Here is a 17633-nt window from a genome sequence, read left to right as displayed (position 1 = left end):
TATTTGTGTGTATATACAATGATGTCACTGTTTATGGCACTGTGAAGTCCAAATCAGAAAACCCAGATTTTACACTGTCCTTCTGGCGTTCCCTCACACACGGGCTGAAGGCAACGCTCCCCTAATTTTCCTGTTAATGTCAGGGTTTATCTGGAGATGGGAGCAGAGGTGCCTGCGCACGGCTGAGCGTTCCTGGGGAGCCAGGCAACCATGGCAAGAGCCACAGATTAAACTTAGTGGGTCTATTAATTTCCCAAGTGTTTGCAGGAAACAACTGCTTCCCCAGCTACTTAATGAATGCATTGGAAGATGTGACACTTGTGATGGGGAAAGACACAGGGACCTGAAATGTTGCTGGGCCTTCTGTGAGATGTCCTGTGTGTAAGGTGAGATCAACCAGCAGCCAGGGCTGTGTGGAACAGCAGCCAGACAGCCCCAGGCAGCAGTCCGTGCTCCGGTGGCAAGGCAGTGAGGATGAGTTAGAGCAGCACTTGCCCACAGCAGGTCCCCAGCCTCTCTGCCCCAGCCCTCTCTGCTGCTGCAGAGGGGCAGAATTTGAAGCAGGAGAGGGGAGAGTTGAGTCAAGCCTCCCGGTGAGGAGAGCGTGACTGAAAGGACAGAAGACCGTGGCAGCAGTTCAGAACTGTACAAGGGCAGCAAGGCCACTGGGCTGGGCAGAAAGGCTTGGAAAGACCTCACAGCCTCCAAAACCTCCCACAGCTTTTCATAACCTCAGATGGCCTCTGTCCAGACCATCTTACCTCATCACAACTCTATACACACTGTCAAAAAAAGAAAAATAATCACAAATCCAACATAAGCTTCCACAAGCCATAAAAAATGTACTGAATCTCCTCACCTTGCTGTCAAACATCTGGGCCTTTGCCATCCCTATACCCAAAACCTCCATGGTCCATTCCAACACAGCACATCCCCCTCTACTCACCTCTTCTTTGCTGCAAAATTCTGGTTTGCATGCGAGGCTGAAAGCTCTTGAGCTGACTTTGTCAGCAGGAGCTTCACACAGCACAGAATATCCATTAAACCTTTCACTAATATCTCTGATTGGCACCTTTTGGATGCACAGCAGTACTGCTCTGAACACATGCTCCTTGTTTCAAAAAGCTAGCTGGACACAGAATAAGATTTAAAATCCTTATTTTTTTACATCTCAATTTAATAGTCTGAAAGCTTTAGCTAAACAGTTGATTATTTAAATCTGAAATCTAAAATGTATGAAAAGTAATATTAAACAAAATCACAGTTATTTAAATGTCCTTCTTTTTCTTGTTTAATGAATCATAAACAAAACACTTGTTTAAACTTGGCCTGCATGATTTTTCAAGGAAGAGATCATTGCTTTTTTCCCAAGCTTTTCCCATAGGCAAGTACATCTTCTAATCTTTTATTTCATGCACTTAATCACTGAGCTTTGTAGAGCAAAATCCACAGCCTGATCTTAGACATGGTCTTTCACTGGGAGGTTTTTTGGAGTATTTTTTAAGGAGGACATCTCCCATAGCATAACCTACAAAACCAGTGATAAAGATGAACACATCATGCATTATACTTAAAGGTGAATTGCAGAACTTCAAACAAAATGATTAAAACATAAATACTAAACTATACATGTATTTAAATGTGCATAGTTAATTCATCCTCTCAGTCACAGCCACAAGTCTATGTCGAGTACAGCTCAGAAGGATGTATTTCTAAGTCTAAAGGTTTTACACATCATAGATATGTCAAATTTTGAAATCTTCAGTTTTTATATTAAAAAGACCTGAAAGTCATTAACTGTGGCCCTTGATATCTATCTATTGCATGCTGTGCTGTCACCTATTATTCATGGAAAAATAATTGCTTTTTGTTTTTCCAAATATTTTTTTTTTTTAAATCTGAGTTTAAAAGTCACCAGTGACTACTTCACAAGGAGAAGCTTCCAACTATGCATTAATTAAACATGCAAATGTATTTTTATGACTGAAAATCCCCATAGTCCACTGAGTCCAGGAAAATCCTGTATATTATGAATTGACAAACCACAACTGATGAAATGATGCATGAAAATAGAGACAGAGGCAAAATAACCTCCTTGAACCCAGAAAATTTTTAGACAATAACCATTACCAGGTTTAATTAACTTTAACACAAAAGTGGGGACTCCTTCTGTTTCAAGTTAATGAAGCTCAACACATGGACACTACAATTAGAGACAAAAGCATAAGTCTAAAGCAAGTTATATTTCAGGATTGAAATAATGAGCTTGGTATTTTAATTTCACAGTCAGCAATTACGTGAGATCCAGAAACAAAGACACAATACATGCAATGGAAAAGTTAAGGAACAAATGCAGCTGGTTTTCACTCAATATCTTTCTTATAAGCCAGAGGCAAGAAAACAATTTTTTTTCCTACAATAAGCAGTATGTACAATACCCTGGAAATATTTCGACTATGATCATCTAAGATTTACTCACTTTCATACTACACAAGTCAGAAACGTGACCTCATCTAAAGCCTTGAACTGCTTAGTGACTCCTATCGTGCCTTTCTCATATATATTCATTAAATCTCTATCTATAATACTGCTATTTCCATTTAAAATGATTGTTGTGTAGCAAAAAAGCTGCTCTCCCACAAAAATGAATAAGCCTAGATCACTTCCACCCTTTTCAATAATTTGCCTATTCCTAAATACTCGGCTGGAAGAATATATGACCCTTAACTTAATCTCATCACCAAGCACCTCCAAAGAAAAAAAAAAGGCACAAAAAGAGAAAAGATGGTCTGCCATTTATGTCTCCCATTTATAGTTTATTAAACCTAGAGATAATAGGAAAAAGGTGGAAAAAAGCAGAGAATGTCTGGGCTGTAGTATCAGATATCACTGCTTATTACTGGCTATCTGCCTAGTAATCATAAATCCATTGGGTAATATTCTCAAATCTTTTGCTTTTCAGGTAGGTGTGAGCCAAAAAGAAAAAAAGTTTAATTTTCTATGAAGAGCAGAAAACAGCAAGCACAGCACAACTGGGTACCAGGATGCATAAATATTCCTGATTACGAACCCTTGCACATAAAGCAAACAGGAAGAGTTTGAAGTTAACAGTGTGTACATCATGCAAAAGGTATCTCTGTCCCAAAAGATAGATATCACATAGACTATGAATGAACTGCTCCAATAAATTATATTATTCCTCAGAGGGGAGAGGAGAGCAATGTTATAAACAGTGACTTCAGAAAAGTGAGAACAATAGGGCATTGAATTTTGTAAGAGTGAATTAAGGATCTTTCTTTCCTGGAGGAGAGCTCAGTATCATTGACCAATGAGCCTTATAAATAAAAGCATTAACTCCAGCACTGTCTGTTCCCCTAAGCACCTCAGCATCTTGCACTTTCAACATTCTGTACCTGCTTTTAGTTTCTGATATAAATAGAAGTACATACAGAATTAAATAGACGTTTCAAATAGATTATTTTAAAATATACTTTCCAGAGAAATCAGAAAATACATGATCCTGGCAGAACACACATCTCAGACACACAGCTTTGATGAGAGACTGAGTGTGCCTTTGTAGAAGACTTAACAAATCAGAAAACAACAATCCCTGAACATCACCTCCTCCTTGTGCTGTCAGATACGTACTGAATATCCACAGATAAAGGAAAGCTAAGCCAGAGCAGCATTTTTCAAAATGAATCTTGATAGGATCAAACTCCTCAGTTCTGTCACTTGCCTTTGGCATCACTTAAACCAAGGAGTGTCATTTTCTTAAAACATTCTCCGAGATCTTGACAGGACTGGGAATGTAGGAGTAAGTCTGACTCCCAGTGTGAACCCTGCCCAGTGCTGAGGCCAGGGCAAAGACACAGGGCTCGGAGTCCTGCTGACCTTGTCTGCAGCACAAAGCTAAAAGCTAATTAAAAAGCATTTTCAGAAGATGACAAGATTTTTCTTTTTTTGTTTTTTTTTCTTTTTTCTTTCTTTTTTTTTTTCCTGTGGGAAAGGGATATCCAGTACTTTCAAGGCCACAAATCTGAACAAAAGAAGTCAAAAAACTGCCTACTATGAAGTGAATTTCAATGTCAAATTCCTGTTTGCTATCACCACTATGCCAAACATTAAGCACTGGCAACTCTAACTTCACCTTGTATGTCATTTCTCTGGCTCTTTAGCTGCTTTCTTGGTTAGTTAGAATTGGAAATTGATAGGCCCATAAACATCTACAAGAGACACATTATTAAACACATCATCTCTGTCTGCTGTGACAACAATAAGCCAAGTTCTCTAAGGTTTACAGAAATGTCAAGGAGTGCATGTTTTTCAATAACATTGTGATCTTTTTTCCTCATCTACGCAGCTTTTCTCCCTCACTTCCAGTGCATACTTGTTTTGCCTGACTTCTCTGAAACCTGTTTTAAAATTTTATTTGAATGTGACCTACTCTTCTACTCTCTCTAAAGGTTGTTTTTTTTTAAGTAGTTGAAAATGGTTTCTCCATTTTAGCCTCACTTTAAGCAAAGGTAATGGCTCTTAGAGAGACTTGCAAAAAGATTACTGTCAGTACTCTTGAAACACTAAGATATTAACACTTAACAGCTCTGCCTTTACACACTACTTAGGTATTTCTCCTTCTTGCACTTTACAGTCTTCTGACGTCTAACCTTTTTCTGCACTGTTTCTGCTTTCTTCTGCATCCTCCACATCCCTCCTTTGACAAAGCAAAGTTTGTCCCTTTAGGACAGGTTTGTTTAACCTGTTCTGCCAACCAACGGTACATCCCTGCCCAGGGCAGGGCTGGGGGCAGGCTGGAATCACCTCTTCCCACAGGACAGTCTGCTTTGAAATGTGGGAAAACCTCCAACTGCTCAGTTGTAAACCCTGGCATGCACGGTACACACACTGTTCTCACTGGATGGAAAAGCAAAAGCATTGGCTGAAACTATTCTGGTTTGGGCAATCCTGGAAGGAACGTTGGGCATTTTGGAGAGTAAATTGTTTTGGAGTCTCGGGTAAAGTTCTTTCAAGTTTACCCTCACTCCCAGTTTTATATGACAAGTTTCACTCAAAGTTTAAGGATTATGTAATGTTTTTGATTTTCTGGTAAATGTTCATTTCATACTGTCTTGCTCCTTTTTCTTCCTATTACCTGCTTGAAAATGAACATATCTGTATTCATGTGACTGATTTCTTCTGGTACGTCATTATCCCTTTATCTGAACAATACTCGTTTATTCCTCTGTTCTATTGGAATAAGTTAAAGAATTGCCTTGAAAAAACAATAAATGAGAGAATTACATGTTGCAAACAATGAATTTTATCACTATTCTAAACAGGATTTCAGTTTTATTTACAAAACCCATAAGCTTGTGTGAACACGCAAGAATCTAAGCTTTCAGTTCTTTTAAACATGTCTCTAATACTTACAAGATGCATACAAAGAGCAATAAAAAGCAACCTGGAGATAATTAATGACTTGAGAATGGAAAAGGAAAAACTGTATAGGTACTATCTGTATGTAAATACTTGCTGCTCCATCTTGTTGGTGCTTTTAGATGGGACCTGTTAATCTTCTTAGTTTTGGAAAACACATTTCTTTTTTTGCAGAATTGTGCCAGAAAGGAAAATATTTATGCTGCTGTTCAAAGCTATCCTCTGAATCAAGTAGGAGAGACACTCAGACTAGTGCCTCTGAGATCCAAAACAACTGCCCCATCCATCAGGCTTTTCTGAGCTGAGTTTCTCACTAACTCTTCTACTGAATTGTTTCACATAAAACAAATAATTTAATATTCACTAGAGAAGCAATTTGAACAGGTTACTCATATCCTGAGAGCCCCACCTATGTGATTATGAGTTGCCCCAAAGCAGAGGTTTCACTTGCTCATGAAAACCTTTGGGGTGTCTCAATATTTAACCAGAGAACTTGAAATTTTGAAAACACTCATGGGATGATAAAGCTATTTCCTTCTTATTGCTGGTAGCAAGCAAATATAATAAAGGACCAAATAAATGTAAGAGGTAAAATCTCATGAAAAACAGCATTATCAGCCCAGTCATACAGTTCTTTGACAACTCCAGGTTTCAGATTTCTGCAATTATTTACAGCAGGTATCACGAGGCAAAAGGATTGTGTCCATATTTGATGGGTAGAACTGTATTTATAGAGTGTTTTTCAGCACACACCTCACACACTTCAGATAGAGACTGGTGCTCTGCAAGAGGTTGGCAAGAATAAATCCAGAAATGTCTGGAAACTACTTCTGGCTTAAGGGTACCAAGAGGACAAGTCCTGTAGCTGAAGTGAGAAAAACCAATCTCCAGAAATCCATGCCAAACTTCCTCGGAAACAGAGAACATCATTTGCAGTAACAAATTCAGACCAGAGCTCCTGGTTCCACTTCTGTCAATCCCCATGTACACAGGATAGCTATTGAACCAGACAGGCAGAGAATTACTGTTCTTTTTGGAATTCTATGAATGTAGGAAACGACCCTCAGTCTTAAAATTGTAAAGGTTTATTAGACCTTAACAAAATACAATGAAGAACAAAATAAATAAAAAGGACAGCGCACTGAGAACTACCGACACCAGCCACCAGCTCATCTACAAAATGGTTGCTCCAGCTTTTATAGTCCTGGGGGGGGCGCCTCAGGCAGCCCTGGCCCCTCCCATTGCCTGTCAGTCAACTCTTCCTCGCCGCTCATTGGTGAAGGCTACTTTCCTGCAATGTGATTGGAGGCCAGGTGTTGCTGTGCCACGCCCCCGTGCCGGCCTTGCCCAGCCCAGCTGCCCCAGCCTCGGGCCCGCGTGGGCGCCTTCCCTCACGGTTCCGGCTACCAAAGCTCGCCCTTGGCAACCCTGCGGGGAAAAGGGACTGTGGGGAGAACAGGGGACATCCAAACAACAAATCACAATAACGTAACCGTACATCAATAAAGCTGCTCTTAACATACACGCAATATTCATGCCTTAATTGTGGGAGCCAACCATCGCACCGCCCATCTATAACATAAGGCAGAACTGCACCAAAATCACAAATAGCTGAAAAATCATCTCTCCTGCCTCTCTGCTTCTGAGACAGCGAGTTAAACCCTGCTCTTCTGTGCTCAGTCACTCCTTGTCAACAGAAGTTATGAACAAACAAAAATAAAAATACTCTAGTTATTTACATTTGATTTGTTTGTAGTAAGAGAACATAATCCCTAACAAGATAAATGCGTGGAAGGAGGAAAAGTAATATAAATTATCTACGGATCATAATTGTCTTAAAATATCAAAAATATTCCCTCAGTGCTTAAAAATCTCCAAACTACAAAACTCCAAAGTGCAAAAAAATAATGAAGTCATTTATCATTAGAAGATGAGCTAAAATATTGCTAGCCTGGCTTCACAGAACCTTGTTTCTCTTTTTCTCTTCACTTGTCACAGAGTCAGAAAACATAAAAGCTTTGAAATTAAAATAACCAAAAAGGTGCATGGCCCCTCTTTCTCTGGACTCTCTTTCTGATACTTATTCCCTGCCATGTATGCAGAGCGAAGGCCAGATGGAAGTTTTCCTCTGAAGATTACTTTGTGTATGAATTCTGCTGCATTTTTTAACCAGTTACATCTGAATTTACTGATGTCTCGATAGTTTCAAAATATTTCAATTTTCCTCTTGGCAAACTCAACAAATAAATAGGAAAGAATAGACAAGCTAAAATGTTCTCAACTAAAAGGGCTAAAAATCTGAAAATCAAATTGTTGCGGTGTTAAAGCATTTAGGAAGTCCTTAATCTAAGCTCACAGAAATCAATAAGAATAATACAAAACTAAGAACTTCAAAGAGGAATCTTTTATCTCTTTCAGGAAAAAAAAAAAAGGAAAGTATTTTATGAAAGAAAAAAATACCAAAGGAAAAACTAACAGATGCTTTTATGATTTAAATGTGGCCTGCTGGGTATTGTAGTTCATTAGCTCACTAGACACTCACATTTCTGTGCACTTTTTCCTTCCATTTAGGTTTTAAACTTCCCTGTAATTCTTAAGAGTTTAGGCCTTTGGTGGAGGAGTCAGTTTTTAAGGACATTCTAAATTCTATGCTTACTGTCTTCCCTTAATCTCCCTCATCTTTTGATTGGTATGGAAAAATTCAGACTATTCAGACTATTCAGAATAAGAACCACACCTTTGCAGGTCCTGGCAGCATTTTACACCCTAGCTGTATCCAAACTATGCCAGCTCCAGCTGGATGAACAAAAGCACAGAGATGCTGAGTGTCAGAGTGAGATGGAGACGAACCCCTTGAGAGCAGAGCCTGGGTGAAGCACCTCAGTAAAGAGCTCCAGAGGCAGATCTTACAGATGTATAGGTTGTAGTGCTCTGCAGCTACTTCTGAAGGAGCTGTGCAGAAGTTTACAGCTTAGATTTGTGTGAGCTAGGGATCTCTTCCTCCTCTTGCCTTGTTGGAAGCTCCAGCTGCAGTGTCCACATCCCACCCAAACAGAGCTGAGAGCACATGGGCCTGCAAAATGTGTCAAGGAAAGTCTGAAAAGGAATTTAGGCTGTTTCCAGGCTTGGAGTTTAATTAATTCTGATGTAGAAAATAAGCAGCTTGGATAAATAATCCAAGAAGTACGTCAAACTTCAGATGTTGCACTGCTATTGTAAATGCACTTTTCAAAAAGTCATTTCAATTGCTGGTTACAAGTGCTTCATGTCCAACAGGCTTCCTTTTCCCATTGTGGATGTTCAGTACCCTTCAAGAGCTGACTTCAGAGGGCATAATTCTAACAGCCAGAAAAATATTAATAGACTAAATCTAGCTATCATGTGTCTCATGCAATACTAGTGAGATAAATACACAAACAGACTTGTCTGAAATACTAACATAAAAGTAATGCATGAGTTATAATAGGAGTTTCATAAGATTATGTGGAATAGCTCAGTTCTCAGTTATCTTTTGTCCTTTTATTTCTCAGTACCTGATGTCAATGTCTTTATTATCTATTTGTTTAAATTTTTATTAAATCCCTAAGAATTTAATAACCCATCCTTATAAATTTTTGCCTGGAAAATACTAAGTATACACTAAATAAACATTTAGGTCACTTTTTTTTTTAAAGTAGCATCAATTTAGTTTATGATTTTATATCTATGTTTAAGCTCCATATGTAACAGCTAAATTGCAAAATTAGAAAAAGTCAGAAAGAATTAGATTAGATTAAATTAGAAAAGTCAGACAGAAAAAGTCAGGCAGCTCCCCTTAAATAATAAACTATTGAGTAATATTAACAGTTGGAGGATTAGACCTAGAAGCTGTAAACCACATGAACTGTGTGGACTAATTGTGTTCCTCAGACTTCTTTTACCTCTTTTACGCTTTCTCCTAAACATCAGAAATCTTACTTTTTGTAGATTTTCAAAATATGTATAAAAAAGTGCATTGTTCACATGTGTAAACCACTAGAAACCCCTTAACTATTCATCTGCTGATTTCACAAGATTTTTTTATGTAGCCAACACACATAGTCTGAGAGTAAGGATGTGATTTTTCAAGGACACAAAATACAATTTAGAGTTAACAGACAGCAAAATCTGGCAGTTGGGTACCTAACTCTGCTATAGTTTTGTAAACCTTTTCTGTAAGGCCCAGCCATGTATTACAGATCTTAGAAAAATGAATAATGAAAAACAGCCTTACAACAGTATTCCTTTTTTTATCCCACTGAATTAACTTTAAGAGTATTCTTAAAAGAAACAAATCTTTTCCTAAAAACTATTTGATTAATCCTCTTATAGTCTTTGGGCATAGAACTGGAATAAGGTCAACCGTCTTAACACATTGGCACTTGAACCTTTCCTATCTTATGCAGGAAGTAAAATTACAATGACAATCAGAAAAATAAAATTTGGTAGTTCTGGTGCACCAACTGTGCACTGGTTTTGATTCTAGCAGAAAGAAATAACCTTGCTTTTTTATCATCACATCACACTCATGCAGAGAAAACTCGGCAGGAATGTAAAGCAAATGAACTAATGAACTTAATTAACACAGAGAAAATGAAAGAACTACCCTACAGATGTGTATTTGTAGTGAAATCAGTCAGCAAATGAACAAGTAGCATGACAAAATTTTATATGACTTCCTCCTGTAACTGGGCTCAGAAGTATTAAAACTGGATAGGAACTAAGTTTTTATAAATCTTTCTTCTAAAATTAATGGGGTTTTTTGTTTGTTTGTAAGAAACAAAGCTCAAGGTATCTTTACTGCTGCATTGAGAACTCAATGGGCACCAGCCCCAGAGCTGAGCATCCTCCTCCTGAGATTATGGGAAACCCAGACAGAGTCCAGTCCTGCCAGGGGATCCTGCCCTCCCTCTGCCCAGGTTTGTGTGCACAGAGCTCAGTTCCAGGGACACGGAGCCACCCCAGCCCAGAGACTGCCGGCTGAGGCTGCTCCACCACCCACTGCAGGAGGCAGCAGCTGCCCGTCACCTTGGTGTGGTTTTACCCTTCAAAAGTCTGGCTTCCAGTGCTTTGATGAAGTGTGGTGGGAGGAGAGAGCCTCTAAACCTATGTGGTTGTATCAGCTGCATATGCAACAAATTCTTACGTACAGGGCAGCTCCAGGGAAGAGTTTTCCACTTCAGAGCCTCTTACAGGGTTCTGAACACCAAACCCACCAGTGTTTCTGTGAGCCATAACAAGGCAGTTCACATCTTAGGAAACACACCCCCAAGCACAGAGGTAGTAAAAGATCAGGAAGAAAAATTTCAGTTAACAATAATTATATATATATTTTTATTTTTTTTTTTTAAATATCATCTCCTAGCAGAAGATGTTATCCTCTTTTATTATCGTTCTCCAATTTTTTTTTCTCTGGCAAATGACTAAGCCAAGAAAACTAAAGGGTAGTTGTAGAATCAAAGCCAGCAACAGCCAATACTCTTGTACTCTTGCTGGGTATATGAGGATGGCAGTTGACCTCTGTACTGGGGGTTTTCCATTATGTTAAAATTAAAAATGTTAATGTTAAAATGTTATGTTAAAAATCAGGGGAATGATAATTTTAAGCAAAGGTGAGCACAGAGACATTCCCATCTAAAGGAACTGAAGCAATTCTTTACACCTGTGAATATATTGTGACGGGGCAACTTGCTGTAGTAATACAAATGGTAACTTGTTTAACATCCCCAAATATATTAGGCATGACTAAAGAAATTACACTTACTTGAAAATAATATTTAATAACACAGAATGGCTTGCACCCATACCCATGAGGTAAGAAAACCCTGGCCTGAGACTCAAATATAGGTAGTATTTTGATAGTTATTTCCTTATAACCTCACATCCCTAACAGAAAAGGGAAAAAACTCTCCCAAACCCCAAATATTGCAAGGTAAATCTTTAAAGTCTGCTTTCAGTGATTCATAGTTTGGCCATTACTCAAACATGTAATGCTGATGAGTTAAACATCGCATCACCCATTTTGATTTATTCCTTTCAATTCTCTGAGAATTTTATTTATGTTTAGAACTACAAGGCTGGTGGTGCCAATAGATTCAATTCAAGGATAGATAGTTGAGTGCTTAGACCATTACACAGAATTACAGTGCATTGATTAGAATACCTATGGAATAACTAAGGACAAAACTAATAACGTTACTAAGAAAAATGCCCTGAAGGGATCAGGTTTAGTGTAACCAAGTAATACAGTTTCAGCATTGCTGAAGAGAATACCAGCAGTCTAAAAGGTGAACTCTTACAGTTATTATTTGCTTTAAGTTGGCGCTTTTCTGCAGTCAATAAAAATATTAATATTATTTTATTTCTCCCTTTTATCATTTTTATGTACTAATATTATCTATGCTGTCCTCAGGACACAGAAGACCAAATCCACCACAGTGTTTCTGTGAACCATAACAAGGCAGTTCATATCTTAGGAAACACACTCCCAAGCACAGAGGTAGTAAAAGATCAGGAGGCCAAATTTCAGTTAATAATAATTATAAATGTGCTTTCTGAATTTCCAGAATATCTGAGCACAAAGAGCACAGGCTGGTGCTGTATCACATGTCACTAATTCAAAGCATTTAATCCTGCCCTCCACACATCAGCCAAAGCAATACAAATGCCAAAAATTCGTCTTTGATGGCAGAATTGTACACACCATACGTTATATAAGCCTTCTGTCCCCTTCCACATGAATGTACACTATCAAATCATCCTGGCCATTACTTTGTATTGAGCAGATGGTATTATGAGATTTTTGATAAAGAACAACAATCACCCAGCAAGGGTTGCAAAGGGGTCGCTGAAACCCAGATTAACAATTGATTAGCTTTAATGGACTGTGACAGTAATAAACAACAGAGCTCCATACAAAGATTTGATTGTCCTGTTAATGCTGCTGACACAAATGGCTTTTAACTGGCTTCCTGAAAGTGTTAATATCACCAGAGCCTCAGCAAATGAAGGACTTTGTCAAAGTGAGACCTGTCCTGCAGTGAAGAAGCATTTACTGCAGCCCTCTAAAACATCTTCTATAAAGTGTGTTTCTGATTTATTCAGACCATAGTTCCTATTTCTCCAAGGCTTAAAGTTCAATAAAATGAAACACAGCACACTTCTACAAGGCTGGAGTATAACAGAACTCTAAAGCATTCGAATACAGAACCCAGCACTCCGCAAATATACAACAATAATGTGAATTATCATTTTCAGTGGGCTCGTTTTATCCTTGCTCCAACCTGGGCTGACAGATCTCAGTATCACTGCTTTCTAAACTCTGTTTTTTTATGCTTGGTTCTGATAAGTTGACCCTATTTTTAATTCCTTTCTGCATAGAAATCAGTAATTTGCATCACATTTTCATTAAAATAAAGTGGTTTGTGATTACTGGAAGTAACCATGGCAAAATGTGAAAACAGATCTTAACAGATCTGTTTATTTCTTAGATACACGTATGGGAAAATGTCTATGGAAAACGTCTCTGTTTCCTTTAATTCTTTAAGCCCAAAATTCAAATAGACTTATGGCAAATATTCACAGAAGGTTTTAAAATTAAAACTAGGTAGAGGCGAAGTAGACAAAACTCCACCTAACATGGCATTCAAGAAACGATCAATAGAGGAATTCAATTAAAGGTAAGGAGGTATTTACCCATCTATTGAGTAAGACTTTCTGTTAAACTTTCAATGTCAGGTTAAATTACTTGGTTTCTAAAATCAGTTTTTTATTTTTTGGTTTGTTTGTGTTTTTTTTAAACTATGTGTCTTATTTAGGCAAAGGCTTTTGTTTTAAACATTTTTGGCAGTGAGCTGCCACGGTGCTGCTCCCTCCTCTGTTGTGCCTAAGGGCAAGACACAACAGTGCTGCAGCTCTAAGGGCTCCTAGGAAAAACCAGCGTCTGCTCGAGACACAGATCCAAACATAAACCACTTGCACAAATCAAAGTCATGCTAATCCCATCCCTGTGGGTCCCACCCCATCTGTAAATTCGACTCTCTGCAGAGCAGTTCCTTACCAGCACACTGCAGCAACACAACACGAGGCTAATTGCTGTGGTTAAAAATGTGACCTGCGCGGATATGCAAGGGAATTTAAATGAAATCTCTGAAAGAGCAAAATCCACCTGCTTGGTGTCCCAACACACAAGCACTAACTACATAACCTGTCAAAATACTGAGCCAGCCTTCATTAATTCCATTTTCTGTAATCAGCATCCTTCTTTTACATGTTTGGCTTTCTATAGCAGCTCTTCATGCAGGCTATTGTATAAAACATTATATATACTCTGATGATAAACATCCAAGAAAGTAATTATTTACTACCTGTAAGTCAGCATCAAATTCATGTTTCAGGTAAGCATCTTCTGCAGCTTCAACAAGGCGCTGAAAAGGAAAAAAAGGCGTGGTTTGAAATAATGGATAACAACTTTATAACCTGGTGGAAAACAGAGATTGTTTGAGCATTGTGCAATTTAACTGCTCTCATATTCATTGAATAGAAATAATGATCCAGATATAAAAAAAGAAATAATTTTTTTAACCCTCAGTACCCACTGTCGGTGGTATAAAACTCTAAAAACAGCTCACTTACTAATAAATAAATAAGTCTCTTTTTCACCAGTGTTCTGCTTCCCATAGCTCCTATTCTGAAATTATTTCTGAGAGAACAAAAATAAAGTTGATTTCACATGGACTTTATTTTGCACATAGGAGCCCTCCAAATCTTCCTTAACATCAAAACAGGAGGTATCCCCTAATGCACTTGATTTCAAGAAACTGACATAAAAATGAATTTCTAAGTTACACATCAACTATAAATGATAAGAAAAACAGAGACTAGGTTTGTTTACAGAACAGACTGAAATACTACCTTAATGTGGTACATTACCACAAGATTTTTGTTCAACTACAAACATTTACTGAATGGTAGCAATTCAATAGTATTTTTTCCCTCTTAACAATATCCAGAACTCATTGTAGTAGTAATTGTTCCTCACCATTATCATCTGACAGGAAAAAAAACACAGTTGCACCAAAAAACAGCTACCAGAACCATTTAATTCATAGAGGGATTTGCTGCAGATTTTCTATTGGGAAAAGGCATTATACCCTTTCTAAGGTTTTTCTCAGGGTTCTTTATACTTCAGAGTATTTTAGCCATGGAAGAGACTCCTTCTAGTTCTCATTTAATCTACCTGAGCATTCATATATATCCAAGCCAAAATCAAACAAAGAATACTCTGTGTCTTTTATTTTCTTTGCTCTATCAGACACTGGTACACATAGATATTTTCATATATTTTACATCCTAAAGCGAGGTCCAGACTCTCATTAACAATACGCAGAGTGGGCAGCCATGCACACATTTTTTTCTCCCTTTTCATAACAGTTTGCACATTTATCAAGTCTTTGGATATAAATCAAAATGAAATCAGAATTCATATTGATTGCTATAAAGTTTGAGCTATAATGGAAACTGAACCAAGAAAAATAATTCTGGTTGCCAATGCAGAACAAATGGTTGAGCAGAATGCTGACAGTTTGAGCAGAGCTGCGGTGGCTGCAGGGAGGGTTTGGGCTCTCAGAGCAGCAGCGAGTCCCAGCCCCTCCTCACTGCTCCATCCCATCTCCCCCACACTCATCCACGGCCAGCACCAGCCCCAAAACCCGGGGCTTCTGCTGGGCTTCTTCCTCCTCATGCCCTGCACACCCCATGGGGAGGCTCTTCAGACTTCTCTTTGGTGCAGAATTGCAATCTCAACCATACAATTAAAAATGGGAGATGCTCCTGGTAGCAAAAGGTCACCACAGCCCTCCCTGACACCTGACTGGCTCCAGCTTTAAACGTCTTGTCCTGTGAAAACCCAGCTGCTCACAGCAAACCCATTTGACCCAAACTGGAACTGGGCTGGACTGGTTCTGACACTGGGCAAATCAAACCAGAGCCAAACTGGCAAAATATCCCAGCTCACCTTCCTACATACAGGGGTAAAAGAACCCAAAAATAACAACACATCCCAACCCACTGCAGGAGAGGGATCCCTGGAGGATGTTTCAAATGAAATTGTGAACTTCTGTGTTGTTGTTCCCACTACTCCTGAGCTCTTTGAATATTACCAAGAGCAGACCTTGCAGTGTGAAACATTAATGAACATTCATTTGAGCCACAAATTTTTGTCTTTAGACTCTAAAAAGGGAAGTAACACAAATTTCTTCCTCTGAGGGGGAAGCCTTATATCAACTGAAACAAATCCACACATATTTGAACATTCTCAGCAGCCCACCTCTATTCAGCATGCTAGTGACCCGCTGAAAGGATTTTACAAATACAGCCCTCATTTTTCAAACATGAAAAAGGCCTTTTATGTAAAATAACTACTCTAATTCAATGCATTACTGCAGATGTGTTTTTCCTTATTATAAAGCCATAGGTGTATTACTACTCCATGCTCACCTGATACAAAAGTTCATGACTGATGAGTCTGAGAGTAAAAAAGTGAAAGGATCAAAAAAATTCTTCATACAGAAAAGAATACAAGGAAAAGAAAACCATGTTTTTCTTTCTGTGCTGAGATACTTAATCATCAAAAGAAAAATTATTATAGTATTTCATGAGATACCAGTGATATTAGATATTAGTACCTAGCGGGCTAGAAAAATAATTCATGGCTTCTTATATAGTTTGTATTGATCCCAACGTGTTTCAATTACATTTTTGCCTCAGTGAAATAAATTTAAACTAAGATTTATCCCCACGTGTAAGAAATAACTAGATAATCATAAGATGTGCAATAGTAGAAACATCTGGTAACAAGGGCAGCTCAGAAATGAAAAGTACTGCTTGTTATTTTATTGAATTATTCATTAAGATTTCAGTTGTTACTTTTTTCTTTTTTAATGTACATTTCAGCAACATTCTCTACAAGAAACTCAATGACAAAGAAGTGAAGTGTCTACTGACAGGATTTTTTCCTTGAAGCTGTAGAATCAAATATGTAAGCATATTTTGTGCTTTACCCTCACAAAACTAAATAAAAATTAAACTTTTGGTACATGAAATGAAAAAATTACAAGCATGCTGTATTTTCTGTGTATCAGTCTTCAACCACAGTTTGCTTCCAGTATCTCAACACCATTATGAAGGAAACCATGAGAAATTGGGGAGAGCTACAGAAAAGGAGAGCCAATAATAAGCCCAACTCCACAAAATGACATATTAGTGGATATACACAAATTATATTGGAATGAAGAAATTGAATACAAATGTTTCAGGGGGTTTTGTTGTGTTTTGGGGAGGGTAGGGGGTGTTTGGTTGGATTTTTTTTAAAGAGGTCCCCAAAGGGATGAAGCACAATGGAAGAAATTCCTTTACACTCTGCAGGCAAAAATATAAAAACCACATGTAATACTGCAAGTTTTTTATATGGAGGCAAAAAATCTCTTTTAAAATATTTTAATGACTGAGCAGTTATCTAGCAATGAGTCTCAACATTAGCACGATTAACAATTTTACCTTAATAGTTTATAATGACACTCTTAATAGAAATGCCAATATATTTTCATTTGAGTAGCCATACTCTCAAATCCTTGCTGTAGCAAGTAAATGCTTCCCAAGCTGTGGTTATCCTGAAGGGAATTGTGAGTTATCTGCATGCACTTAACATGGAATGAATTATGAACACAGAGTGAGAATTGGTACACTCACACCATTCAAGGTTGTTTTTAGAAAAATTTAGTCCTAAATGTGAGGTGAAAGAAGAAAGTGAAGAGAAAGTGTCTGTGTGCACATAAACAGGCAGGTCAAGGGCAGGACCTGCCCACAATCTTTAGATAAAGCAATTATTAATGTTGTAAGGCACAGTTCTTTTGAGGTCCCCCCAGTTAAGGAACTAATCCTTAGAACTTTCCCAATACACATAAATATGAGAAAGATGATCTGCCTGATCCAGGATATCACAATACAATATGGATAAAAAAAGGGCATGGAGCAGGAGATGAACAAATAACATAACCACAAAAAACCTCAAAATGGTCACCAAAACATAAGGTCAATGTTTTATTGAATGTACAGTCAGTGGAACTGATATAATAAATAACATAGAAAAACTTGAGAGATGAAAAATAAATGTTTGTTAC

At 38.0% G+C, this 17633-nt stretch overlaps 1 protein-coding gene across 1 annotated transcript in view; it reads right to left on the bottom strand.

The window, feature by feature from the left end:
* The window catches only part of CACNA2D3 (calcium voltage-gated channel auxiliary subunit alpha2delta 3), a 387704-nt gene that overhangs the window by 250895 nt on the left and 119176 nt on the right, over positions 1 to 17633 (bottom strand). Inside the window, exon 4 of the mRNA XM_088061797.1 lies at positions 13821 to 13880. Coding sequence (XP_087917923.1) covers positions 13821 to 13880 — 60 coding nt within the window. The remainder of the gene's footprint in view (positions 1 to 13820; positions 13881 to 17633) is intronic.

This window comes from Pseudopodoces humilis, chromosome 13 (assembly GCF_049639895.1).
Source record: "Pseudopodoces humilis isolate 2021_Gansu_Grassland_sample_001 chromosome 13, ASM4963989v1, whole genome shotgun sequence".
Classification (NCBI taxonomy): Eukaryota; Metazoa; Chordata; class Aves; order Passeriformes; family Paridae; genus Pseudopodoces; species Pseudopodoces humilis.
Note: the sequence above shows the minus strand (reverse complement) of the source record. Positions and strands in the feature narration are given on the sequence as shown.